The sequence below is a fragment of the Falco cherrug genome, chromosome 5 (genome assembly GCF_023634085.1).
Source record: "Falco cherrug isolate bFalChe1 chromosome 5, bFalChe1.pri, whole genome shotgun sequence".
NCBI classification, from domain to species: domain Eukaryota; kingdom Metazoa; phylum Chordata; class Aves; order Falconiformes; family Falconidae; genus Falco; species Falco cherrug.
Window position 1 is genome coordinate 35308917 of NC_073701.1, and position 27754 is coordinate 35336670.

General features: G+C 52.2%; 1 protein-coding gene across 2 annotated transcripts; it reads right to left on the reverse strand.

Annotated features, from left to right (window-relative positions):
- Window positions 1-22691, reverse strand: PDGFB (platelet derived growth factor subunit B). 2 transcript variants are annotated; one of them, XM_055712496.1, is made up of 8 exons: window positions 22572-22691; window positions 16612-17057; window positions 9862-9958; window positions 6641-6724; window positions 5902-6107; window positions 4034-4175; window positions 3460-3629; window positions 1-2210 (listed from the first exon to the last, which is right to left on the reverse strand). In XM_055712496.1, the coding sequence occupies exons 2-7, from the start codon at window positions 16774-16776 to the stop codon at window positions 3493-3495; spliced, it is 831 nt and encodes a 276-aa protein (XP_055568471.1). In that variant the 5' UTR covers window positions 16777-17057; window positions 22572-22691; the 3' UTR covers window positions 1-2210; window positions 3460-3492. The 2 variants fall into 2 exon arrangements, with proteins under 2 accessions (XP_055568471.1, XP_055568470.1); XM_055712495.1 differs by having other exon boundaries at window positions 16612-17477; window positions 22572-22643.
- Window positions 22692-27754: the final 5063 nt, after the last annotated feature.

A 27754-nucleotide genomic window follows, 5' to 3' on the forward strand; every position in this document is an offset into this window, starting at 1 on the left:
GTAGTTCCTTTTTTTTTTTTTTTTTTTTTACAACTTTAAATACAGTACTGAGTATAAATTAATCTTACATTTAAAAAAAAGCCAAAAAAATTAAAATAAAATAAAACCTCGCCATCTTTACAAACCAAATGAAACAGATTTTGGAACAGGAAAACAAAGTGTCTTAAGACTTGAGGGGTTGGGGATGGAGGGAGGGAAAAACGCGCCGCCTCGACAGTGGTTTAAGTGCTCTGGGCTTGCAGGAGGTGAGGGCTGGGCCTCTCCAAAACTTATAACAGCGCCCAGGTTGCGGCTTTGCCTCCTTCCCCCGGCTCTCTCTGGGGCTTTGCCCTGCAATAGGGGTGCACGTGTGCGTGAGGGGAGAAGTGGCTGAAGGCAGGAGAGGCTGCCATGCTAGCTCTGGGCAGGCATTTTCCTCGTGTGTAACTCTGCAGTGCACAGCGCGGCACAATCTGAGACCAGGACTCTGAGGTAAGGCTGGAGATACCCATCATATGTAACATTTCTGTTGATGGTGACTGAGTATTAAGTGTGCAGAAATAGCCCTGGCCTGCAGAGTCCTCCTCCCTCCTCTGGAGCAGGCAGTGGCCCAGGAGGGACTCTCCAATTGTTCTGTGAGTCCTCCTCACTCTGAAGAGCTCATTTCAGTCTCAGATGGCTGCTGCCAACTGCAAAGACCATCCTCATTTCTTTCTTTATATCTACACAGAGCTGCCCACATCTTGGACCAGCTTCCAAGCTAGGTGGGCTGGGAATACCTAACAGGCAAAAATCCAGAAGGAATTTGAGAGGGAAAATGTGAGGAAATGATGGGAGATGTGGGGACATTGACAGGGAGAGAGCAGTGGAGGCATGGTGCGCAGGACACCCATGAAGGGGTTAAAAACCTCAGAGGAATGACATGATTCTGCTTTCAGGACCACAGATCAGGCAAGGACAGCTCACTGAGATTAAGTCATGCTTCTAAGTTTGGCTGTTGTTGGTCTTGTGGTGCCACTTTGCCTCCTGCAAGGAAGCTCTGCTGGGTGGTTGGTGCAGAGTCAGAGAGAGGGGCAACAAGACAGAGAGAGATCGAATGGTGTCCCTGCCTGTCCAATCGGACCTCGCAGGCACACCGCAGTAGCAGTGTGCTTTGCTGCCAGCCCAGTGAAGCTGATGCCTGCACATGCCTCTGAGCTTCCTGCCGCTGGGGAATGAAATCCATTTAAGAACAGATATATATATTTATATATGTATGTATAAATACACATACACACACACACACGCACGCACATGTATATATATATATATACACACACATATACACGCGCACACATACAGAGCGAATTCTAAAAAAAAATTGAGTCCAAGCCTGGAAAGTTGAATTCTCCACCAGCATGTGCAAAGATGGCTCCCCTTGGCAGGGGCCTGGGGTGTGGAGACAATTCGGCTGCCGTCTGCTCCTTCCCCACAATCCAAACACCTTCCAGTCAGCACCAGGAGCAGGAGGGGAAAGGGAGCGGGGGAATGCATTTGGCTTCTTCAGTTTGTGGGGGTTTTTTCTGTTTGTTTTTTGTTCTGTTCCCCGAGATGTTGTATATCTTAGTGGTTTTGGTTTTTCTTTTTTAAAATAAAATATACACACGCACGTCAAAAATATATATCTGTCCAGGTAGGGCAAGAAAAGTCCTTAGTGCATTTTCCATCATCGGCCACTGCTCGCAATCTGAGATATGCCTGTTTTCAAAATTTAGGTCCAGTGCAAGTGTTGATCTCAGCCAGGTCCCCCAGCCTTACCAGAAACACAAGGGAAAGGGAGAATATTTCCCCTCTGCCTTCCGTCCATTTCTTTTTCTCCTCCCCTTGGAAGAAATTGGACCCACTTTCCTTTTCACATTTTCCATCCTGTCCTCTAGAGTAGAGAAGGCATTGTTCTGTCCTCATTGCATGTTGTGGCTGTCAGGGTTCGGGGTTCATGGTTTTATTGGTACTTTGTTCTTTTCTCATACATATATATATATATATGTTATTTGTCCTTTTTTGTGTGTGTAAAACTTTAAAATTATGCTAATAAATGAAAGGAGAGAGAGGCTTTGGTGGGAGAAGGTCCACTGATGGAAAGGGAAGCACCAATTGCCGTCTGAATCAGACGTCGAGGCAGATGGACAAAGAGGAAAAGTTATCACTCCAAGGACCCCATGGGGGCAATACAGCAAATATATTAAATAAACCTGGAAGTGAAACAAAACCAGACATGGCATTAGAATACAAAACCCTCTTCCCCTGCAACTCCCCTCCTTTCCCTTTTTCTCCTCTGGAAATATTTGTGTTGAAGTGCGAGATTAGAAGCCCAGGAGGGCTTTTGACCTTCTCTATTTTTTTCTCTGGACAGCTTAAGCCAGAGCTGAGATTTGCATGGGTTTGCATCACTTCTACCTACCCTGGGAACTCTGGGCTAGGCAGGAGAATCCTGGGATAATCACAGCCCTTGTAGTGCTATGCATGGGAATACCAATCCCAAGACACCACCTGGTACCCCTGATCACTAGCTCCTGAAACACCACATGTGGAAGCCTGTCACCCCTCTGCCGAGGTGAGGGGAAATGAATGTGAAGTGGGTGATCCAGGTGCATTCAAGGGGCTGCAGCAGAGCTGGAACCGCTGAGTCACAGGCTGGGGCTCTCCCTGTTAGGTTGTGCTGCCTCCCTCTAAATTCAGATCCTGCGCTCCCCAGCCTGTGCCCTGTGACCTGGCTACTCTTTCTCTCTTTTCTGCACCTTTCCCTCTCTCATGGGGAACAAGGGCTTATTTTCCTTTCCCTGGTACCAGTAAAATTCTTCTGATGACAAGGGAATTACTCCTGTTTACACAAGTCAGAGAGAGAAGAATCAGACCCTGGACTGACAAAGTCCAGATCTCTTGCCAGAGATTCCAGTTCTCCTTTCCCTGGTATGACCTTTCTTATGCACACAGGCTTCCTGATAGGAGAGAGATGAACCACAAGTGTTGCTGCTTTTCAGTCTTTCTGCCAACTCAGCTAATGAAATTAAAGGAAAAGGGATCCCCAGAGCAACATTAATTCTCTGCTTTCAACAGAGAATCAATAGAGAAAGGAGAACAGGAGTTGCTCCACAGAAGAGATGAATTGCATGGACCCCAAGGGGATTTAGGTGTAGAGAGAAGTCAGGCATGTTCTCTGCCTATAAGTGAGGCAGAGAAAGTGCAGAGCTCAACAGCAAGTATGGCTGCAGCATGATTCTTCCACCTTCGTGAAGAGCCAAAAAGCCATAGATAGGATGCACACGTTGGGTCCCATCCTAGTCCTTCCTCCTCCTTCAACCCAGCTTTTACCATATCCAGGCCCTGCAGTAACCCCACACTGAATGAGCAGCCAGTGCTAAGGGAAGGGTCCAAGATGCCTGCGCAGAACCATGTCCCAGGAGGACATCTCTCCCGACTGCAAAAGCAGCTTGCTGTTACCTGCTTTGTGCTCTCTCTCCCCTGCCAGCACTTCTATGCTATGAGGATTTCTTTCAGCACTTTCTTATCGTTGACATGCTTGTACTTCTTATGTTTCCTCTTCTGCACTGGCGGCCGGCGTACTCGCTGCCTCTGTGAGACAGCGGCTGTGGTGAATGACGGTGACAAGCCTGCCAAAACAGAGGGGAGAGTGTCTGTACAGCGAGGGGTAGCTGGCTCACGTTGAAATACCTTTCTCCACACACTATCAACAAAGGGCTACGCAACAGGAGGGCCACAAGGCCTCCTTCTGTTCTTCTGTCCCTTGTCCTCTGTTTTCCAGAGTCTCTGCTCTCTCCCTTTTCCCACGATGCCCTTTCCCTCACCTCTCACCTTTCCTTCCTTCACCTCCCTTGGTTTCAGCCCCTCGCTGCAGGCAGACATCCTGGGAAAGGTCTCTCGGCTGGTATAAACCAGCCAAGGCCCATGGGATTCACTGGAACTAAGAAAACTGAAACCAGCGGAGGGCTCTTTCCTCTCTCCCCAGCCTCTCTTCTCACACCTCCCTCCACTGTCCCAATGCCAAGATCCTTACGTCTCTGTTCACGTGGCCCTGGCCGGCTGTTCCTGGGGGGCTGACGGGACACTGCTTCACACCGACACTGCACATGGTCCTCCAAAGGCACAATGACTTTTTTGAATTTTGGCTTCCTCTGGACAAATTCGATCTTGTTCACCTATTTGGAAGAGAGAGGCAAGCAAAAGATTAATACAGCTGCAGCTCCCACTCTGTAAAAATAATCAGTATCAGTATGCTTCAGTACTGGCTTTCTTCCTAAAGGGTCAGAAGGCAGTTTATAGAGCATGGGTCAAGTTCAGGGATGGTGTGTATGGAAGCTAATTCTGCACACACCAGCAGAGCAGACCTAGACCAGGCAGTCTGGATGTGACTGGTTGTTTCTCCTGTTCCTGACTATTGACGCTTAAGCAGGATGACTGGCTGATCACAGACAGAAACATGGGACATGCAGAACACACTAGCCTGTTTCTGATAGATGTGATGGTGGAGATCTGGGGGAAACCAGAATTAATTCCCACGGGATCCTACAGGAAGGGCAAAAGGAGAAAAATTCAGGGCCAATGCAAGCAAACACAGCTTCACCAGCTCTGCTGAGGCCTGTCTGAATTTGTCTCAAGCTCTTTAATAACTCACAGGGCTGAAGCCCTCAGCTCTGTGTTTCACGGGAAAGGCAGTGCTCTGGAAATTCCCTCAGACTCTCCACCAGTGCTGACTCAGAGGGAAGACTCACTGCTCCACATCCCACCACAGGGCACAAGCTTTCTAGGGGGTCCTCCCACTCCAAAAGTGGCCGGGCCTGACCCCACTCAGCTTATCTAATGAGACTGCGGTCCCTGAAGAGCTCCACAAGCTATAAATACTTGCTCTGCTGCACGTCTGGGATTGAATTCCTCTAAACCCACTGCCCCCAGCAGCATCCCTCAGCCAGAGCTGAAGCAGTCAGGCTGTTTATCTTTCCTTGAAAGCCCACTCCACACGCTTCAGACCACACGCTGCTCACTAGACAAACACTTCCAGCCAAACAATAGAGAGACCTCTGTCCTCAAAGAAACCATTTCCAGGTCACTTTTTTAGGCTGGCTTTTGACCTCTCACTTGTTTTTTCCACAAAAACAACTCCTGTTCCCCCCCATTTTTCCCTCATTCAGCTTGGCTTTTCTGAGAAAGGAATTTCCTGATGAAGAGGGCTGTGTGAATACAACCTCCCAGCCAACCTCTGCCGTCTGCCTGGGGGAGTCTCTTATGGCTCATGCAGAGGATTAGTATGAGATGAATATTATTTTTAAACAAGCTGTCTGGGAGGAAGCTGTGAGGAGATCACTGGTAGCTGTGAGGAGCGCAGGATCAAAGCAAGAGGTCAGCCATGAGGTGTCTGCTTGCTGCTGTAGTGGGTAAGGAGGTAACTGTGGGGCTGAGAAAGAGGAGAAGTTGCTCCAGTGCATGTCTTCGGAAGAAGCTGCAGCAGCAGCAGCAGCGGGATGGAGACCGACACTGCAAGCCCTCCTCTTTCTGCATCAAAAACAGTTCCCACAGTGAAAGTGTCCTGTTTCTTCTGGTCTAACACAGCAGACAAGGCTGCCTCAAGCCACAGAAATAGCCGAGGTGTGGAGCTGCAGCTGGGGACTGTGCCCTGTAGCTCTGCTATGGTGACAGTCCCCAGCTGCTGGACAGCACCAGCCCTCCCAGCAGCTGGCACGAACACCAGCCTGTGCCAGAGGCTGCAGTGTTGTGTGGCTAATGCAGAAGATGTGGCTGCAGGGGGGGTGCAAGGGGACAGACAGCTGTGTGAGGCTTGCACCTGAGACCTGCTCTAGTTTTGGTTTGGGGGGGCAAGGATGGAGGTGGGCTGTGGGAGGCAGGAGGAGCAGGAGGTATGTCCCTTACCTGGACATGCCGGACACGAATCTGCGTGGGGCGACACTGCACATTGCGGTTGTTGCAACACCCAGAGCAGCGCTGCACCTCCACGCAGGGTGGCCAAACCACAAAGTTGGCGTTGGTGCTGTCCACCATGTTGCGGGAGATTTCAAAGACCACTGCCCGTGTCTTGCACTCAGCGAGGACAGCTGGCTCTGCTGCTGCCAGAGCATCTACGGAGGGCCAAGAGAAGAAGGGGAGATGAAACAGGGTTTGTAGCTATTACCAACCCACTGCAGCCACCTTTACTGGAAGAGAATGACCCCACACGGCTCTCACACACATACACACACACACACATACACACACACATACACACACACACGTTCTTTCTCCTTCTCCCACCCCTCCAGCTCCCTTCCTGGACAGAGCCGTGGCCTGTGGAGGAGGCCCCAGTAAAATGATGCTCCTCACTGCAGCAGCAGTCCTAGGCAGAGGACACTTCTTTAGAGTAAATCAGCACCAGCGGGTTTTAAAGCAGAGCAGCTTGCAGAGCTCCACACTCTCTCTCCTTCCCTTCTGGGGTGTAACTCCCAGATTCTACGTGAGGCTCAGATCCTCCTTCTCATCCCTCTACACACCCATGTGCATTACAACCTCTTCCCACTCTACCCACACACATATACATCAGACATGTATCTGCACCCACCCACAGCCGTTCATGTAAGCGCCCCAACAATCATAAGGCGCAACACCCCTCACTCACCTAGGCTTCGTCGCTTTCGAGACAGGGCTACAGGGTTTTGACCGGACTGAGTTGCATTCAGGTTCAGGCTCAAGCTATCCTCCTCTGCAAAGGGAATGATATGACCTAATAGCACCAGATAGAGGCAGGAGAAGACAGCAGGCACTTGCGCTCTGCTCATCAGGCAAAGTGCAGAGACACGGGATAAGCCACAGCCCCAGTATGTCGTGCTAGGTGTAAATCCACCAACAAAGCTACAGCTGTGCTGGGGCACAGACGACTCTAGGTATACTCTTGGCTTGGACTAGGCAGCTCAAAGCAACAAGTCTATCATGGAAGAGAGAGGGAGAGGAAAACTCCAGCTCAAGGATGGCAAGGCCTACAGCAGGGCTTTCTTGTGTCAGAGGGGAGTAGCAGAGGGATTCACATCAGCCAGCTGAGACCAGGATACAGCAAGGAGGAGCAGAGACCAGATGGGACCAGCAGAAATTTTGGTATATAACACTGAGGTGCCTTGCTGGGATGGCTTGGGACTGGGAGCGTCGCAGTGTGAGAGGGCAGGTGAAAGGGATGATGGGTGGGAGGTGGGGTGCTTGCTTTCTCTCTCCCAACTCACTGCAGCCACCCTACGTTAAAAGTCAGTTTTGTGACAGAAGAACAGAAAATAAAATTACTTTTCCCCTCTACTACTCTAAGGTAAGCTGCAGGATCGGGAGGTAGTTCAGTCAGCGATGGGAGAGGAAGACTGATAGCATTCAGGCTAGCCCTGAGCAGTTCCCTCCCACCCCACTGCTTTTTCCCATAGGAAGTGCTGAATAGAGAAATGCCCATAATCCCCATGGAGCACTCCAACACGCAGCCCCTCCTGAGCTCTGGACAATGGCTGCGCTCAGAGATAGCTCCCACCCAGCCACAGCTCTTTCCTTCTCTGACCTGCTTTAGCAGCTGAAGGAAGCTGAATGGACGTCAGCATCAAGGGAGCAATTTTCTTAAAGGGAATTTTGGGCCAGGGGAAGATCTCTGTTTATCAGATGTGTGGTGGAGCAGACTTCCCATACCTACCATGTCCCATTCCTCTTCCTCAGCCCTGCCCTAGTGCAGCCCTCTTAAAAGGGGGAGCAGAGACTTTGCTCTCTGCTCAGCTCTGAAGCAATTGCTGAAGGATTTGGGATGGGTGCACAGAGGCTGTATTGACAAGGCAGGAATCATGACCCCGAGCAGTCAACATCTATGCGTGAGGTGGACAGCCAGCTAGCCAGCCTTTAAAGTGTCTGGAGAGGCATAATCAATTCTAGGACACCATTCATCTTGCCCTGAGGCAAGATCACGCTCTAGAAGGGCATGTAGTTCTCTAGGGGCTACGGAGGGTGTCTGGATGACGGGTTTAGATAGGCATGTCTGCTTTGCAGCCAACCACAGTTAAGGGAGATTACTCCCCACTCTACACACCTCTGTTGCTGGGTCAGGAGAGCAGTATCTCAGTGCACCTGCATTCTGGAGCTGCCTAATCCTGGCTCCCTGTGCAGTCAGTGGAGGGCAGCAGCTGTGACACATACAGGGTGCATGGACAGCACAGGGAATAGCTCCAGCTGTTTTGAGATTATTTTGCTAATATACTTATTTGCTAATACACAAATTCCACACAGAGCAAGGAAATGGTGATGCACCTCAGTCACTACCTGGGAGCAGATGAGAGCCACAGGGTGCAACAAAGAGACAGCTTCACAGCACCATTTTCTGTTTCCCTGATCAGGGAAAGCCCTGAAGTGAAACCAGCAACTCAGATCTCTGCAGCTTTCTCCCATACCCCCTGGGTTTTCAGGCCAACAAAAGAAGAGCATTTTGTTTCTTGATTGTGAGGGCAGTTAGTAACTGCAATAGAGATGTATCTGTTCCTTAGACACTGGGACATGACAGACTGCACACATCTCAGCCGCTCCTTCCCCACCCCTCCATCCTGTGCTGCCTGGCTTTTTATCAAACGAGGGTGGGGGCTTGCCTTTTGTGCAGAGGTTGAGTTGATGGGGCGGGGGGGGGGGAAGTAGCAACAACTGTTGACTTGAAACAAATCTCCCATTGAAATCCTGGTCCCTCCCTCCCCCAGGTTGTCCTTCTACACCCCGGGTCAGCACTGAAGACATTGGGGCGGAGGGACCAGCCTGGGACAATCCAGCACAGCTAATTTTGGAAGTTGCCCCATTGTGTGGCTGGTGGATGAGGAGGAGGGAACTGGTGAGGGCAGGGAGTGGCCGTGGCAGTGATGGTGAGCCTCGTTGCCTCTTTCTAAGGCAAACAATAGCTGAACGCAGCTGGTGCCCTCCCCCTCGCTTTCCCCCCCCCTGCCCCTCCAGGGCCGTTTTGAAAGGCAGCGGGAATGCTTTTGAGACTGCGCCAGTGGTTGGACTGGCATAGGAAACAAAAGCAGGAAATTCTGTTCCCCCGTAGATAGTGTCTCGGCAAGGATTACAAAGCTCCAAACAGACAAAACACGAGAGAGAAGGCGAGCTGGGGGGGCCGGGGGATGACGGGCGGGAGCAGGGTTAGAATAGAAAGGAATTTGCTCTGAAGAGACCGTTTATAAATAAATTCCTGGGCCAGCCCAGCCGCCGTGGCGCGTGCTCCAATTCCCACACGTGCCAACCCCTCCATGCTTCGCCGCTCCTGCCGCGCGCTGTGCTCTGCCCTGGCCAATTGACCCCGAGGCACTGCAGACCCCAGAGCTCTTATCTACGGGCAGGAGGTGAAGCACCACTACACTGACTTAGCCCCTGAGTCCTATCTCACCCACAGACACGTGCTCTGCTGCTCTCATTCCGAGTGTCTGGGAGCCCGTGGCCTGAGAACTCACTCAGCCCATTTCTCCTCTATCACCCTATTTCCACCTCCCATTTCTCCACCTCCTAAGCTGATCCTTGGCCAATTCAGGCCCTGCTGCCTGTGTATCTTCCAGGGTGAAAAGTGTTGACCTCAGTTCCTTTCACTCACCTTGCCCATCTATCATTTCCAGAAGCCAGTGTCCCTCAATAGACCAGGCAGTTAAGAGGAGATCTAAAAAGGTATCTAGTTGCCTAACTCCCACAGGTTTCAGGGGGCCTAGGTCTGTAAATAGCCAGCTCTTGAATGGTTCCTATATAGTGAAGTCTGTTGATAATGTGCCTGCTGGAAAACAGAATATCCATCCCCTCCCACCCCACAAAGAGTTAATAAAAAATAGACGAGTGTTTGGTGAAGAGGGGATTTACCTACGGAGTCTATCCGCAGGGCACGCTGGAGGTCGCTGATGGATCGCACTGAGCTGCCACCCAAAATCTCATAAATGTCTTCAGGTATGGGGTCCCCCTGCCAGATGACAAAAAGAATAGGAAAAAGAAGCATTAGAGAGGTGATCTGCAAATACTGACTGTGTCACAGAGAAGGAGTGGGGCAAATCGAAGGAGCATGGAGGAGGCACAACAGAACCAGCGAAACGCAAAGACATGCCCTCCTGAAGGCACAAGACTGAAACCTAGGCAAAAGTGAGAGCCCCCCTCTTGCTACCTCTCTCAAAGTGCTCAGGAGACTGAAAAAGCCATAAAATGCCCGGGCTGTGCAGCAGAGCCCCAAATACTGTGCAAGCAGCCAGCAAGGCTTCCTTCTCCGGTGCTGTATGACTTCTCCAGGTGGCCTCTCGTTCCTGCTGCCTGCAGTAAAGGCATTTTAACAGACTTCCCTTACACTATCAGATAAAACCTTCCCAATATTTCCCTCCGTTATGAAACTCCCTCACGGGCTTTGTCAGATAATGTGTGTATGTGCGTGTGCGTGCGCGTGTGTTTTCAAACCACAGCGGCCCAATAATATACAGCATTTGCATACTCTTAAAAAAAAAAACAGGTGGGGGTGGAGAGGAAGATCAACCTTCGCAGCTGAGGCTGCTCCAGCATGAGGCTGCTCCAGCATGGGCCCGCAATGAAACTACAAAAGCTGCAGGGAGGACTTGAAAGGCTGTTTGAGGCGGTGGGCTGAGAAGCTGATTGGGATGAAGAAACATGGGAGTTTGGATGTCATTGCATGCCAGTGCCAAAAAAACTTGCGTAAGCAGGTTTACAGATATCAGACGATGGACCAAATGCAGGGTTTGTGCAGGCAGGTGCAATGCCATCAATCTCTTGGGAATTTTACTCCAGCACCAGGCTTGAATGGGCCCCAGTGACAGCACTTAACAAGACTACAAAGGAGCGGTGTGGGAAAGCAAGCACTGATTAAAATGTACTTCCGAAAGACTAGAAAAAGAGACGGGGGAAAGTACTGTCCAAAGTGTTTGCTTAGCTCCTAGCTCTCTTCTTTCAGGGCTACTCATGCAGAAAAGCTGCTCTTTCAGCCGGGTGCTGGATGCTGTCTGAGCCACAGCCCTACACATGCCCCTGTAACTGAGAGGAGAGCTTGGCTTGTGTGCTTGTGAGACGCAGGGATTTTCATGTGGGTTTTTATGGGTAGTTGGTGGCGTGTGTGTGGTCCTTCTAGAGCATAGCTTTTCATTCCCTCCCTGCCTGCATTCAGTGCAGAACATTTCCCTTCCACTTGGAGTCAAGGAAAACCACCAGGCAGGTGGTTAAACGTTGGCTTTTAAACCTTGAGGGCTTTAACCCAAACCAGCAGCCACTTTTGCATGGCTGCTTGAGCCTGGCACCCTCCTGCATGTGCTTGTCCCTTGGCCACCAGCCCTTTGCCTCTAGTAACAGTGTAATAGGAGTGCTCCCTCCTCAGCCCTGCTAGCCCACTCTCTAATACTATAACTTAAACTAGGATGCAGTGTCTTGAGCTGCAGCCCAAGTCACGGGGCAGAAACCCCCTGGGATAGCTGCAGAGCAGACAACACTAGCATCTTAAACCGCTGCAGCGAGATCCACCAGAGCTCCAGTCAGATCAAGCCTTTCTGCCCTGCTCCGTCCCTGTCACTGTCACATCTCACCACAGATCTGGCTGTCTGCCTACAGCAAAAAGCAGATTTTACATCCCCAGGCGTTACTTCCTCAGTCTCCGAGGAGAGGGAAGCAGCATCAGTGACGAATGCACAGTGAGAGAGAGACTTGTATAATTCAGGGATCACTGAATAGCTGTGAAAAAGATGCCTTCTGACAACTCCTGCTGCATGAGGAAGAGTGGGACCAACAGCCCAGTGCTGGAAAGGCTCTGCAGCGTTTCCCTGCCTTGCACCACACACATTTACTAGAAAAGGGATCATTTGCAATTCCCAGTACTTGTAGCCAGAGCTCAGCGCCGGGTAGTGAATTTGCAGGCTTTTTAATGTTTGCACCTGTTTGCCAAATGCATTTGTGTACAAATGCTGCTGTGCATGGGTGCCCCTGGTCCTTCCTGACACTTAATACGAGTAGGAAATTGAACTTTATTTTAAACTCTGGCACTCACTGGGGGAGAGTGTGGGCAGGTGTTACGAGACTCAAGACTCGGTGACTTTGGAGGCGAGCTGGGAGGTGTCACCTTGCTAACGGAGCAGGGGGAACAGATACGAATCAGGGAGGCCCTCAGGAGCTGTACTGCTGGAGACCGCCTGCAGGAATAAGCTCCTCTCCCTGCTCACAGCAGCAGTTTTAGGTGCCAAATTTTTCTTGTTGCAGATACTACCAGCATGGCTACAGTGTATCACCAGCCCACATGGCTCATAATCCCGGCCTCCTCCCCCGGGTTTGTGAGGCAGCTCTGCTGCCGGTGACAGCCACAAGCCTGTGAAGCTTGTTAGTTCCCTCTTGTACTGCAGAACCCGGTCCAAGGCTGGCCTTAGAGCAGCTCTGCAGACCTGAGCTGCATGGCTTGTCCTTGCTCCCTTTGGGGTCTGTGACTGGGAACAGCCATGCCCCTGGCCCCCCATCCCAGCCCTACACCTGGGAGGCTCTGAGACTGGGGCACCACATGCACCTAGGCTTGGGGCACTTCGCCAGACGGGCCACAGGGGAAGCAGAGGTCCGTCAGCCACCTCCACCTGATCCCATGGTGTCAGAAGATGGAGGAGCACTGCAGGAGGTGGGGTCCTCAACAGACCAGACCAAGCAGCTGGTGCTTTTCCTGCTTAGCAGCTCCTCTGGAGTTATTTGTCTAACATAGGTTAACAATCTCCTTTTTTAACTGTGCGGCAGATCAAAGAAGACTTTTGTCTCAATGGACTCCTGGCTGGCTGTCAAGTGCCCCAAGGCCTGGCCTCATACTCCTGCAAGGCCCTGAATTCCTAGAAAAAAAGTAAGTTTGTTCTTCCCTCCCTCCCTCCCTCCCTCTGCTCCCAGTGCCTGTCTCTCCCCTGAACTGCAGGGGCACTCCCCACTCTGCCAGACCCCTTCGAGGGACGTCCCCTCCCCCTGGCTGCTGGCACTTGCTGGGGAGAGAGCCACCGCACACCTGGGACAAGGCAGCAGAGCACCTGGGCAGGAGCCCTGCCTGCCTGGCAGCTGCAGCTGTGACACCAGGGCCTCTGGGCTTTGCCTCCCTCCTCCCAGATGTCAGCAGCACCATTTGGCTGCTGCAAACTAATGCACAAGCAGCAATGCCCTGCAAACAGGACATTCCCCTGTCCCCGCTCCCCACACACATGATCTCCCAAAATCAGCCTCCTCCCTATAACCCCACCACCCCTTGCCTCTAGAGCTTTCTGCCAACATATGCTTTTGAGCACCAGTGATGCTGAAAAGTCCCCTTCGGATCAGCCACTGCTGAGGTGGCGCACGCAATATGCTGGGCTGTGCTCTGATCCTCGCTCCGGCTACTCACAGGCAAGGGGTTTAAGAGTCTTGCCCAAAGGTGTGGCTCTCCTGGTAACACAGCAGATACTGAGGAGGAGGGAGCAAAGATTGTGCAACTGGCAGGGAAGGCATACCCTCGGGGCTCAAAGAAACCAGCCAAGGATACTCCCAAGGTGAGGACTCCTCCAGTCCTCCTTTTTGAGGTGGTGTGTCTACACACAAACGTGTGACTGCGCACAGATAGACGCTAGGGTAGCAGCAGCACCAGTCCAGGGCAGGGAAGCACCCAGCTGTCTGCTCCTCTGCACAGGAGAGGAGGACTTTCCCCAGCACCTCCACACTGCAAGGGATCTTGGCAGCTGGGTCTTGAATGATCAGCCAGGCAAAAAAACCCAAACAAACAGCATTTTTTAATTCCCTCTGAAGCTGACGTGAGGACCCTGAGGGGAGACTCCACTGCATTCCCTGGCAGAGACTAAGACTGGCAGCACCTGCCACCAGCCCACTGAACCTCAGAGCTCTTTCTCCCCTGGCACAGGGCTTCTACCCTTCCAGCACCGCTCCCGGCTACAGGGGGACTCCGACGTCTGCCTGCCAGAGGACCACGCTTGCTTCTCCCCACAGCAGGCCCAACCCTCCTCACACAAGCCCCTTCCACCTGGGATGGTGGCTTACGTTTTCCTGCCTTAAAATAACAAAACTTAACGTTTGATCTAGCCCACGTTCCTAAAATACAGGCAGACCTACCCACCCTTTTTTTCGCATTTCAAGAGGGACTCCACTGCACCACCCTGCTCCTCCGCGCTCCCCCTGAGGGAGGAGCTCCCCACCTCCCCTTCGAGGCTGGAGGCATTTCTACCCCTGGGGCTGGCTGTATGCCGGCAGCACTGGAAACAGTACAGGAACCACCGTCGTTCTCTCCTGGTGCTATGCATCAGCTGACGGTGAGAGGGAGGCAGGGACAGCTCACCTGACTCCTTCCACGAGCTCACCCCAGACGTGTCATCCATCCCGGCTGACCCACTACTTTGTCCTTGTCACAGCCCCATGTTAGGATGACTTGAGAAGAGCCCTGGAGCCTTGCAGCAGAAAGATGCAACGGGGAACTGGCCGAGGTTATAAGCAAGCTCCCAGCCGCACCCCATTCCTCGGGAATTCCAGAAAGCCCTGCCAGTGGGGCTTCACCCCAGCACAACCACACGGAGCTCGGCCCATCTCTGTAAATGTTGCAAGGCAACTATTACAGCCCGCGGGGCAAATGCAAATCACTTTAGTATCCTCGCTTCCCAACTGGCAAATACCTTCCCACTGAGGCTCATACTCCCTACTCCCTCCGGCTGGAAGAGCTCCAGGGCCCTCCAGCTCCAGATGGGTGTGATAGAAGAGGGAGAGGGACTCAGGAGGCTCCATCTCCTGGCTCAGGCCTCCGCTGATCCGGGGAGCTGCTGTTCCCAGTGCGCTTTCTCCAGCAGGACTGGGGAGGAGGTGCAAGCCTGGTTCAGAGGATGGCTATGGTTCAGCAGCCTGGTAGGAGTCATGCTGTAATGCACCCGGTGCAGAGGGTGCAACACACTGCCCTCAAAGTAGATGTGGGTACCGGCTGCAGACAGAAGCATCTATGCAAGCAGAAACCTTGGTCCTCTGGTCATAAAATGACAAATTCCTCCCGAGAAACCTAGCGCCAGAATTCCCAAACTCTAACCCTACTAGGCTGTCATAGTGCTGTGCAGTCTTTCAATGTGATTACAGCACAGAATAACAGCCCCCCTGGGATCAGACACTTCCATCTTCACCCTTCCCCAGTGCCAACCATAGCTGATGTTTCACACTGCATGGGAGAAAGATCTGAGCCACCCACAGAGGAAATACCATCCTCTGCCCAAAACAAACACAACCACTGGGCAGCCCACAGCTCTAACTGCTTCCCTTTGCGGCTTAGGCAAGGGCAAAATGAGCCCATAAGGAGGTGATGTGATGCTTTGCATTCAACCCCTTCCCTGCCACCTCACAAGGGGATCCTCCCACCCACCCACCCTGCCCAAAAATGAGGAAGAGAAAGAAACGATGCAAAGGGAAGAAAGTTTTGGTGGAAGGATATTTCCTGCCCTGACAACCCCCAAGCTGCAGATCCAACCCACGGTTTTGCCACCTTAGGTGGAGATGAAGCGTGAAGCAAGTGCTGTGAGTAAATGTTTAGGGGTCTTCTGATCCCCCCAGTCTGCACATGATCAGATGATGAAACATGGCAGCAGAGGTCAAAGTATTTATTTGGGGTGTTGGGACTCCTTTTCCTCAACCGTGGTTTGGGGTGAGGCTTTGACTTCTACATAGGGAAACTGAGGGTTGGGTGTATGTTCATCAGCCAAATCCACCACCTGCCCCCCACCCTGTGCCTAGCTTCCTGCTGGGCAGTGCATGCAGGAGGACTGCGGGACAAGATGCTCGTGTGACCACGCAAGCACAGCAGCAATACTCATCTCCTGCCTCTTCCCATGGCCCCAGCTAGACACACACCTTACCGAGTCACTGTGCCACCCGGTATCAGTGTCTCTAACCACGCTGTCCCCTTCCTCGCCCCACTCAAAGCCCCCTTGCCCTGTCTCCACTGGCCCCTTGGCGATGCCCAGTTGGGTCTCACACAGTGCATTATTCTGGTGGTGGCAACTGGGCCTCGGTGCCTGCCTCACGCATGCTGCCGTGATGCCAAAATACCTGGAGGGGGCAAGAGGCTCAGCCAAGCCGCCGGCGGGCGCCGCACCCCGGGGTGACAGCCGCTGGGCGAAGCTGGCGAAGGGGCAGGAAGCTGTGGGCTCCCCAGCAGCACCCCCAGTAACCAGGGAGCGCTTCAGCCTGGCCTCCCCTGCCCCGCCGCCCGGCGCTGGCTCCAGCCTGGGACACAGGCACGGGTGGGTTTACCGCCACGCAAAGCCCCCCCGCAGGGCCCGTCCTGCGGAGAGGCGCCCGCGCCTGAGGGGCGGGAAACCGGCAACGGTCGCTCCCCTCAGGGCCGGGGGCGGCCGGCCCTGCCTGCCGTGCGCCTGCCCGCGGCCGCGCAGCCCTTCCCTCAGAAAGGGGCAGGAAAGCCGCCGCCCGCCCGGGCTCCTTGCCCCCGCCACGCGTCTCCGCTCTCCCCGCGGCCGCCCCCGGGCTTCACCCCGCCGCACCTGCGGGGCTAGAGGCGCCGCCGCCGCCGCTCTCCCCCTCCCGACTCCGGGGCTCGCAGCTCGGCAGCACCGCCCGCTGCCGGCGAGGGAAACTCACCTCCAGGCGGGCCAGAGGCAGGGAGAGGATGAACGCCAAGACCACGCCGAAATTCATCCCGACTTCAGGCCCCGCCGGCTGCGGGCACATGGACGGCGAGCCCCGGAGGAGCGCTTCCCGCAGACAGCCCCGCACGCAGCTCCGCGGCCGCCCGGCCTCAGGCATCGAGGGCGCCGCGCGTTCCCATCTCCCCTCCGAGCCGGCTGCTGGTGGGAGAGTTGCGGGAGCCCTTGGAAGTGGAGCTGGCGGTGGTGGCGGTGAGGGGAGACAGGAGTCTCGGCGACTCGCCTGCCTCTGTGCTATCTCATAAGCCTGGTGGACAAAAAATGCAGTCCCTCGAAATGATACGCATCCAGAGCCTGCGTCCCCCTCGCTGCAAGGGATGCTTCGGTATTGCCTTCTGCTAGGTGGTCCACATGCTATTTTGCCTCTTGATTTTCTTCCTTCTAAAAAATATATATATGTAAAAGGTTTTACATGTAGGTAGCAACTCAATGTTCTTAGAAAAAGATGCACAAAATAATAAAACAACAAAAAAAAACTTTTTCAAAGTTTGGTACGGAATCCAAAAAATAAAATCTTCTTCCTTAAGGTGTTCTTTTCTTAAAATGCTCCTTTTCTTCCTTACGCCCACTTGCTTTCTAGTGAAAAGTTCCTAGCGTACATTGGATTTCTTCCCCTTACATTAGATTCTGGCTTGGGTGCCTTCGCGTTCGAAGTGTTGGCAGTTTGCTTGGACGTGAGGTTTGCTTTGGGTTTAGAGACAGGTGAGAGCAAATGTTTTCGCGCTGGGTTGCGTGTGTGTGTGTGTGCGTGTGCTGAGCCTTGACAAGCCTCAGAGCAGAGCTGCTGCTGCCTCCTGCGCTCTGTTGCAACAAGAAAGAAAGAAAAAAAAAAAAGCAGGAAAGGTAAAATTGAAGGGGAGGCAAGTGAGCCGATGGGTCTTTATTTTACTCTGCGAGCTGCAAGAGAGACTGAACTGGCACTCAGGGCTGCTCCTTTTATAAAGGAGAGGAGATGGGTGGAGCATAACTTGCCATCCTCCTCTTGGCTGGGTATCAAGGCAAAAAATCTAGTGAGGGAGAAGCAGTTCATTGCTGACAAAATAAAAAGTGTGTTAATTTAAATGATAAATTAATTAAAAATGACTAACGCTGCAATAACCCGTATAATGTGGCTTTAATATCACGTGAGGAATGGGGACAGAAATTCCTTCCTCCTCGGCAAGAGATAAGAGAGGAGTTCCCAGCACCAGCACGGTAGTTTGTTATTTTTGTGGCCCCGGGTTCTTACTGTTGCAGTCTGGAGCCCATTTCTCTAAGCTCCACTCGCCTCCTTCCCTGCCCTGCTACACCACTAGCTCTGGGGAGAGAGACAGCTTTAATATCTTACATCTCTTTGTGTGCAGGGAAAAAAAAAAAAGCCAGAGAAATTTAAACGTTTCTGCAAAACAATCTGGTGTTGCTTGTGGCACCAAGAGGTATTTTGCTGCATGATTATCTGCATGATGTAATAAACATCTGAAGGGAAATAAGCAAGCAGATATTTGGGGGGGGGGGGGGGGGATGGGGAGGGAAAGGCTGCTAACAGGTGAGTTCAAGGAAGAGTCATATCCTATTGGAAAAACACCCATATGCACACCCTCTCATCCACTCCTGGTGTGGAGCTGCACTTGCAAAGCACACTTTAGGCACAACCAAGAGGGGTTTCTGCACCATCTTTGTGCAGGCTCGTATCCACTGATACATTCCTGCACCGTCATGCACCGCAGGCACTCGGCAGGCATTCGCTCTGAATCCCAAGCATCTTCCCTGCTTTTTCTATGCTACGCACACACTTCTATTCGAGCCGCACACATGCACAGCTACGTGCAAATTTTGTCTCATTCACACATCCCTGGGCATCCATGTGTTCTCCTTCACTCTCCCCCTCTCTCTTCCTTTCTCACATACAAACACCCACCGGCACACCAGTGGCCTCATCTCACAGCATCACACGTGCCATGCTCCCTTAGACTGGCTAGGTGCCTGCGAGTCTCATGCAGACAACCCTCTCTAAAACACACGGTCTCACACCAGCACTCATGTATGCACTGTCCGGGTACGAGGAGCAGCTACCAGAACTGAGCAGCAGGCAGCCCACCAACGGCCATTCTGTAGCAGGCATCTGACCACAACTTCTAGCTTGGCTAGCTACGCCCCCAAACCTGACTTTTGTCTCATGGATGTAGACATTGGTCAGGAAGCACAGGGACACAAGGAGGACTGGGGGTCTTCCATAGCTTTCTTAAAACAGCGTAGCTCCTCTGCCTCTCCCATCACAGAGACAGGTAACTCAAACACAAAATGAAAGGTCCTGGGGCAGGGCAGTGTGTCAAGATGCTCTTTGGTCACAAGGGATCACTGCACTTCACCCTCACCCAGAAGAAGAGGGGGCATATTTCCTCACAGGGGGAAAGTTCGTCAAAGCCATGCCAGCTCCAAAGCCCAGGCCATCTGAGGTACATGAGTGCAGACATAAGGAGTGTCCTGGGAGTCCCTCAGATAGAGTCTGAAGTGACTTGGTCCTAATTTTGGAGCTCAAGTGGGAGGAAGTGGAAATGCAATGCATACCTTTGCTTGTTTCCACTGCCAGACACCTTAACAGGACTTTATCTTACATGCTCCAGCCATGTTAACGCTGTCCTACCCCAAATTCCTCAGGATGCTCTTAGAATTCCCCTAATTCTCCATCCTGTCCTACCAGCAGCATACCAGCCATTTCACATGATGACAGTTTGGGTCTGACCCCCCAGCAGGGTGGAGCTGCTATCCTAATGTCTACCTGGGCACTAAAACACCTTCTGAAATGCGTAGGAGGCTCCAAAAAAAGGATTTAAGAGGGCCTGGGTCCATTTCACCTCACTCCAGATGGCACTGGGCGAAGGAATGCCATAGCCCTGGGCTCCCTGGTCGTCAGCAGGGGGAATGCTGAGGATTTCGGATGGGCAAACCAGCTTCTGGAAGTCCTTCTATCTGTGTAGAGGGAGCTGAGGGCAGCTAGGTCCTGAACGTCCATGACCCCATCATGTGTTTAAAGTTTCTTAAGGGGTAAATGGAAGTTCAGGTGCTCTTTGAGGATCTCTACCCTCAAGTAACCTGATGTGGCTCCAACACCTTCAAGCCACCTTGTTCAAGCTGTGTAGGGGGTCCCCAGGCTGTAGTGACTGCCTGGCCAGGACAGAACAGCCTGCTCGTGGGAGGGTTGATCAAACTCCTCAGCAGGGAGAGATATCGTTGCTGGGGAGGAGAAGGACTCAGCAGTAAGCCAGCACGGACTGCTGCAAATTTCTTGCTTGGTAACAAGAGCTGCTGAAGGGCCTGGTTTTGAGGGGGGGCTATGTGTGGTGCTTTTTTTCTAAAAAAAAAAAAAAAAAAAAAAAGCCAACATATCCGGCTACATTACATGTGAGCTGGAATAGAAATAGAGTTATTTATTTTCATGTGAATGATGCCGGACAGTTTTTAGAAGCTCAACATCAGAAACAAAAAGCTAATCCCTGTTGAACCTCCAGACAGCAAGGAAGAGGATGTTTGGAATTTGCTAATCATCTACCTATGACCCTGCCTGGAAACAGAGCAAAATGATATTCAAGCTGCTCAGGCTTCAGTTGCTTTTCCTTACTCTTCCTGCTTTTAAGACGGGGACAGATTTTTCTCTAGTGAGGTCTTTAGACTCGTAAAGCCTGGGCCATTTTCGTTGGCGTTGAGTTCAATAGGGGCATGTGCACTTAAAACTGCTGTGCCTTGAGCCAGGTGGGTGCTCCTTTGATTCTTTTGCTTTTGTGAAATTAGCTTTTCATTTATCCCATGAACACCTAAATCTCATGAGGATGACTCTATTTTCCCCTCACCTGGCCTGTGGGGTGGGTGTGAAGGCCTTTAGGGCTATCAGTGTCCCAGATGTCACAGGACAAGAGTTAGAAACCGCCATTGCATATGGTGGAAAGATACTTTGGGGCTACATGAAGCGGTTGAACCATAAAAATGTCGCATTAGAGCATCACAACTTGACAAGGTCCAGTTGCAACTTTGCTAGCTGGCAGTGGCCCCACAGACAAACCACAATAAAAACAGAGATTTCATAAGAACCTATAGCACTTCATCACCACTACAGCTAACCTACAAACAGCTGAACTCATCTCCTCAATTGTTTTCTTATTACTAGGGAGGAGGGCAACACGTGTCTGAGGACAATAAGCAGTTCCTTGCTGCAAGGCAGTTCTCCCTTCATCTCATGTCTGTGGAAAAAATTATCTACTAGCCACCATGCATAGAGGCACGATGTGAGGGGTGATAGTTTCTTTTTATTTTTCTGTTTTTACTTTTTTTTAGAGGGGGGAGAGAATTGTGAAACAACAGGAAGAAAAACAGGGCTTACAATGGAAAGCAAGACTCAATCTGAACAGCTGAGATGTCTCAGCCTCTCCATGATGAGTCCTACTTTGAAAAACAATCAATGGAAAGATATTAGGAGGTGTTGACAGCCAACGTGTAGTCAGCCAGCCCACTCAAGGTATCTAACTTAGGTGTTGCTCCTGCTTCTGTCTCTAAGTTCAGGAAAATGATGAGCAATCCCTACGCCTACTCTGTGGGGCTGCCACAGCCGTCAATGGAGGGGAGCAGCTGTGACACTGAAATGAAGCACCTAGAGTAAATTTTATGGCTAGTTTACACCAGGAGGCCTGTTCTGTGGGCGCATTGGTTTTATGCCATATCACCTGGTTGTATGAGGTTTATCCTGACCCAAGCAGTCAGAACAGAGTCATCGTATGTAGCTTACGCTGCAGTTTACTCCGTTTGTCCCAGAGGCTGCCGCCGTGGAAGCTGCCCTGACTTCCTGAGTTCAGTCTAAAGGAGGAAAAAAAGGAGGAAAAGAGAAGAGAGACAAAAGGAAGGAAACAGACAAGCAGGGAGCCTGGTGTTTATATGTGGTGCTGGAGAAAGGCAGAGCCTCAGGGAGCCCAGGGCTTGCATAATTCACCTTCTTCCCCCTGGCACTGGCAGGGAAAATGCTTTCCAAGGATGAGTAAAGCCCTCACAGAGCAACTGGCTCCAGGGGAAAGGGAAGGTGTCACCTGGCAAGCAGGAACTCGATGGCACCTGCTAGGCTTCCTCCAGGAGCCCACCCCCTCTGCCTGTCTCTCCCTGGAGGAGGGATAAGACTCCCCCAGTGCCTCACCACCTCCTTCATCTCACCCATTCCTGGCAGAAGCCTGGCAAAGAGGAGAGGATAGGTAAGAGGGACAAGTGCACAGACACACGCAGTGGGCAGAGCACAGCCACTGCCAACAGCAGAGGGAGAGGGCTCATGCCAGCCGCAGCTTGCTGCCCTGTGCTTTGGGGTGAAGGAGAAGGCAAAGGCATTTCACACCTCTCTGGATGTGCCACTCAAGTAGCATTCAAAGACAGAACACAAAGCCGGGGGGACTGGTTTCCCAGCGCTTTCCCATGTGCATACACGTTCCTGCACCAGGTGGGGAGGAGGGGATGCAGCCTTCCCTGCTCACGCTACCATATATTTCTCCCCCACCCCAACCCCCAAGTTTAGGGTAGAAGGGAACAATTTCCTTACTCTGGCAACCGTCCATTATGTCTATGGATCTGCTCCCCACCCCATTCCCCCTCTCTTTCCTGTTTTGATGAAAGGAAAAAATGTTCTGCTTTCCTTCTTTATTTTTCCAGACTGGTGAATAGCACTCGAAAGGAATTTCTCTCCCTCCCCCCTTCCCCTCTACCAGTATAATAAATATATATGTGTGTGTGTGTGTGTGAATACGCCACACATCACAGGTCATCTGTTGTTTTTCAAGAGGCATATACTATTTCTATTTCCAAATTGATTAGGTGGGCAATGGTCCCCCTTTCCACTGACACCACCCCAAACACCACTTCCCCTTGCCCTCAGCCTCTGCCACTCACCATCTCCCCATCCTTTGCCCCTGGGTCCGCAGCAAGCGGCGGTGGCAGTGGCAGCAGTGAGAAGGAAGCTTGCTGAGCTGAAGTAAAAATAGCCCCAGCAGTTACTCAGCTTAGAACGTAACATGACTCATGATGTGAAATGAAGATGAGGGTCGAAAACCAAAAGCAAGTGGCTCTCCCTCCCCCTGCACCTGCTATTGCTGTTCATGTTGCAGAGCAAAACTCACTCTAAATACTGCTCACCACGGGTCAGGGCACCAGCCAAGGCGGAAAGCCCTGTGTGCATTACCCGTGAGAGCTGGTCCTCCCTCCCATGCCCATTCGGTTTGCACCGACACCAGTGGCAAGTGGATTTGGTGATGCTGAGCCCAACCCTCAGCTCATTTACCTCCTGTAAGCTGCAGACCCTGAGCAAAACGGGCATCTCATTGACACAGCAGGACGAAACACCCTGTGGCAGCCCTGTGCCGTCACAGCCAGCAGCTGGTTCACAACAGCACAAATGCAGCTGGGCACTGCTGCGGTCTAAGCCTGTGATGGGGGAGACAAGTGGGTCCATGCCCACAGCCCACCCTGCGTCCCACGTCCGTCCTGGGGCAGGGTGACCCCTGCCCACTGTGGAGGACACTCTGCTCCCTGGGATGCGTGGGAGAGCAGCACCCCTGGCATGGCAGGAGGCAGGCTGTTGCTATCTGGTGGCCTGTGTAATAAAGGAGGGAGTTTAAAAATAGACTTTGAGCTGCAATGCCGGAAAGGCAGCGAGATGTATAGAGCGGGTGTGTATTTATCCTACACACCCTGTGTCTGACACCCTGCTGGCATGGGGACCTGCCCCAAAGCAAAGGCACCGCGCACAGGTTATGGGTGCTTGCTGAGGGACCCTCGTGCCAGTCCTTACCACCACCTTGACTGTGGATGTGGTGGGTGCATAGGGTTGAGGGGACCCCAGAGCTCTGCCTCTCAGGTACCAGAGCTGCTCAGAGATGCTTACACACCACCCCATGCCATGGCCACTTGGAGCAGTGGGACATGCACCTCTTGCCCATGCCAGACCAATCCAATCTGCGACTGCTCCGCAGCCGTATACCCAGACAAAGTGGCATCTCTCAGGACAAAGCCTTTCAATAGATCCCCTGCCCTCTGCCCTCTCCCGAACAATAAGAAATCAAGGAATATTGTCCAAGCTGAATAAAACGATCTAAATTTAGAGTGTCTGATGTGTTCTTGGTTTCCTGCCATGACTCCCCTCCTCCTCCCCGGCCTCCCTTTTCATTGCTCGCTAGCCTTGTGCACAGAAAGGTTTCTGATGGGGTGAGATCACCACCAAGACCCTGTCTCCCCAGTGATGAGGCAGTGGGGAATTCCAAGTTTGACTTTAGTCTCTGTTTTCGTAGGGCAGGGAGGAGGAGAGCACGCTGCTTTTTAAGCCTAACCAGCTTAGATGTGCAGAGAGGAGAGGGAAACCTAAGGTCAAGAGAGAGGGAACTCTCTCTCCCACTTCAGTCCTCTCATGTCCTGGCTTTTACATGGCCCAGACCCTCTGTCCATATGTTTCCACCTGCTCGTGGCATCCTTGCCTCCAGCCCTTGGAGCAGTGCTGCCCCTGTGCTGTTCCAGTCCAGAAGCCCTGACTTCTAGGACCCTCACTGTCCTCCCACTTCCCCTGAGCAGGTTTGGCAAGAAGCAAGCAGCTATGAAAGAGCAAATAGAGGCAGAAAAAAGCCCAACCCAACCAAAAAAAAAGCCAAGAGGGGAGGGAGAGGAGGAGTGTTATCCAGCAATGTACTCCTGATGTTTAAAAAAGGGATTCCCCTGGGTTTGTGCCTGATAAGGCTGGGTGTCAGGGGAATCTATTCATTTCTTTTCCTCTTTAAACAAAAAGGCCTTCCCATAACCACAGTGAGGAGGGAGCCAACACCTCTTGACAAACAGACTTGTCTTAAGTGCACATGTGGGAAGCCTTTCTGTCCTGCTCCTGGAGAGGAAAAAAAGCCTAGACTGTGAGTATCGACCACACTGTTCAGCATCAGTGGAAAGGGGAACATGGTCCAGCAGTATTTTCTGCACAAGGATGGACACCAGGAGCTAACTGAAGCTTGCCAGCATGTCTGTGGGGTGTCTGAAGATGAAGAGGTCCTTTCTGATAGTGGGATCCAGGCAGACGGGCTGGGGGACTGCCTTGAAAGCAAGGAAAACTCCTCCTTCCCTCCTTTGGCTTTGAACAGTGTCTCCCAAGAGCCTCCTCCAACCCTTCCCAGCTTGGTGGCTGAGTCGGCGAGCAGGTGGAGCAGGGCTTTGAGGCCAGCCAGGCTCTCCCACGCTTTGCTCTCTTTCCTTGGCTGTGTAATCTGGCAGGGGAGGGGGATTATTAATCTTTTTTTTTTTATTATTATTATTAATTTCCCTTTTGCCAAGAGTTTGGGAGCAGGCTCTTTGGAATGACGCTCACCTGTGCCAAGGACAGCACACCAAGCATGCCAGAGCCATTGGTGGGACAGGAGTGGGGAATGAGCATCACTAGGTGCTCCCAGGGAGGGGGAGAGCCACCACATCCCTGGCTGACATCATGTGAGCAGGTGGAGAAACGAAGCAGGGCTGGACCTGCTGGGGCAGAGAGGAATTGCCCCCCTTCCCTCCCTTTCAGCCAGAGTGAACGGCACGGGGGGATCAAGAAGCAAAAGGGAGAGCCAGGAGCCATTTGTTGGTGGAGAGAGAGCTTAATGCCTGTTCCCAGCTCACAGGGATTGGCAGTGCTGGAGGCTGGGGAATGGAAAAGTTCAGGTCTCCTGTTCCACATGCAGCTGCTGCCAGAACACATCAGGCTAATGGATGCAGCAGGGTGGGAAGGGAAAAACCAGCATCAAGGCCACTGGAGATGAGGCCGCCTACCATAGTCTGACTTGTCACCAGCATGAGTGAGCAGCAAGAACAGGGCTGCTGCACAAAAAACGACAAGCCAGGAGTGACCTCAGCCCAGGTGGTGGCCCTGCTGATCTGGGTACCAGTCCTTCAGTACCTGAGCAGAGACAGAGATGGCACTAGAGATGAAGTGACCTACAAAGTGGGTCTAGAGTCCATTTAGGAAAACCAGTCAGTAAGCCAGGACAGCTGGAGACAGGACCAGGCACGGCTACACCTACAGCACAGCCTGGGTTAAATGGAGCTCCTGGCCATAAGAATGTCTGGGGTGCAAGTCCCAGGTGAGGCTAGCCAGGACAGATAAGGCCCAGTAATGCACTCACGGTCCTGACAACTGTCAAGGTATGTTCTCACACCTTCTGGAGGTCTGGGCTCAATGGATGGCTCCTTGTGAAATGCCTTGGCTGCTTTTGGTTGGGTGACACACAGCCAGGGCAGGGACATGGAGTTGGGTCAGGATGGTGGCACAGAACGAGGGCAGGGTCAGTGCGGGGACAGGGGACTTCAAGCCAGGTTGGGATCATAACTTGGAAGCAGAGCAGGGACATTAATCTGCTTCAGAGACACAGAGATGGAAAAGGTGTCCCACAGACAGGCAGACATGGGGAGGGGTGCCAAGCCCCGACTGCAGAGAGGGCAGGTAGTGGTGGGTGGCATGGAATGCCAGTGGTGAGCTGAGCAGGGACAGAAAAAGGGATGCAGTAGTGCCCTAGGGTCTCTGGGGAAGCAGTGAGGTTCAAGGTCCGTGGCCTTCACTCGAGGAGCAGGTATGGGATCGGGTCCCACACAGCCCAAGGACAAGGCTCCATTATGTGCAGCTCAGGACTAGAGATACCTCAGCTCATGGCCAGCAAGCAGCAGGAACGGGGCTGCCCCACACAGGGGACCAGCTTAGGGCCAAGAACAAACCCAACGCAGCCCCACAGGCAATAAGCACCACCAAGGTAACAATGGGGACAGATTCCAGTCACAGCCCCAGAGAAGGCAAGGTCCGGTCAGGAGTAGCAGGAGACAGGGCTAGAGACAAGGCTACGGCATAGGTCCAAGGTGCATCCTGGAGATAAAGCTACCACCAGCAAAGGTCTGGAGTCCATCTGGGACAACCAGTCAGGAAACCAGGACTGCTGAGGACAAGGCCAGGCACAGATACACCTACAACATAGCTCAGGGCAGAAGTAGGTACCTGGATGTGAGATCAAATGGAGCTCCTGGGCAGAGGGGGGGTGGTCCCAGGTAAGCTTGGTTGGGGCCATTGAGCCCCACCAATGTGCTCGGGGCACTGCCAAGCATTAACCATCCCCATGGCAGGACATTCCCAGCTCTTCAGGGCATGAGGCCCGTAAATCTGTCCTGGGTGAAGCTCACCATCCAGGCAGGGTGTTGATTACCTAAACCAGCCAGAGGGAAAAGAGGCTCAAAAGCCAAGACATACCTGAGCAACACGTAGTCAAGCTGAACTATCCGTGCCTGGCCTCAACCCTCTTTCACTTGCTCTCCCTTTCCCTCTGGAATGACAATGCAAGATACTGCCTCCATCTCTGAAATCTATGCCAAGAAACTTTTATTTTTAAATTCACAAACAATGACCTAGCAGCTGCTCCAAGGCTTTTTTTTCCTTGCTAACAGAGTGGAAATTATATATATATTTAATTAGCTCATCTAAGCTAAATTTCCCTTCCCACCATTCTTCGTTAAAGACAGATGTAAAATGACCCCAGACTCCAATCTCTATTGAAGGGGGTGTGACCCCTAACAGATCTGTGTGATCTAACAGAAGTTTCCAGAAAGCCAGTTTCTCCCATCCTGCCTCTTTGCTTTGTCCAATTGTTGGTAGAGTGAGCCAAGAGTTTGAAATGCCATTATAGCTGCCTCTCCATTATCTTGGGCAGAGGGAGGGTTGAGATACCTCAGAGAATGGAAAAATCCCGATAAAGGAGGGGAGTGTGGTACAGATATACCCTCACATCTCACAGGCCCTTGGACCCAGGTGGGATCCAAGGATGCCTTCTTGTTGCTAAAAAAAGACCCTTTTTTTTTTTTTTTAAGTATCAGTCATCTCCAGTTCTTGCTGGACTTGAAGTCAAGCCCAGCCTGCAGGTCTTTACATTCTGCACCCAAAGACTAGCCTTTCCCCATGCATTGGCCATGTGCCATTCTGGGGAAACTCTCCTGCCCTCACGCTGGGTGAATGGGGCCGGGGAGGTCCCCACAGCCTTGCGCTGCACACACGGGGCTGCCTGCACCACTCACACATGCACTGTGAG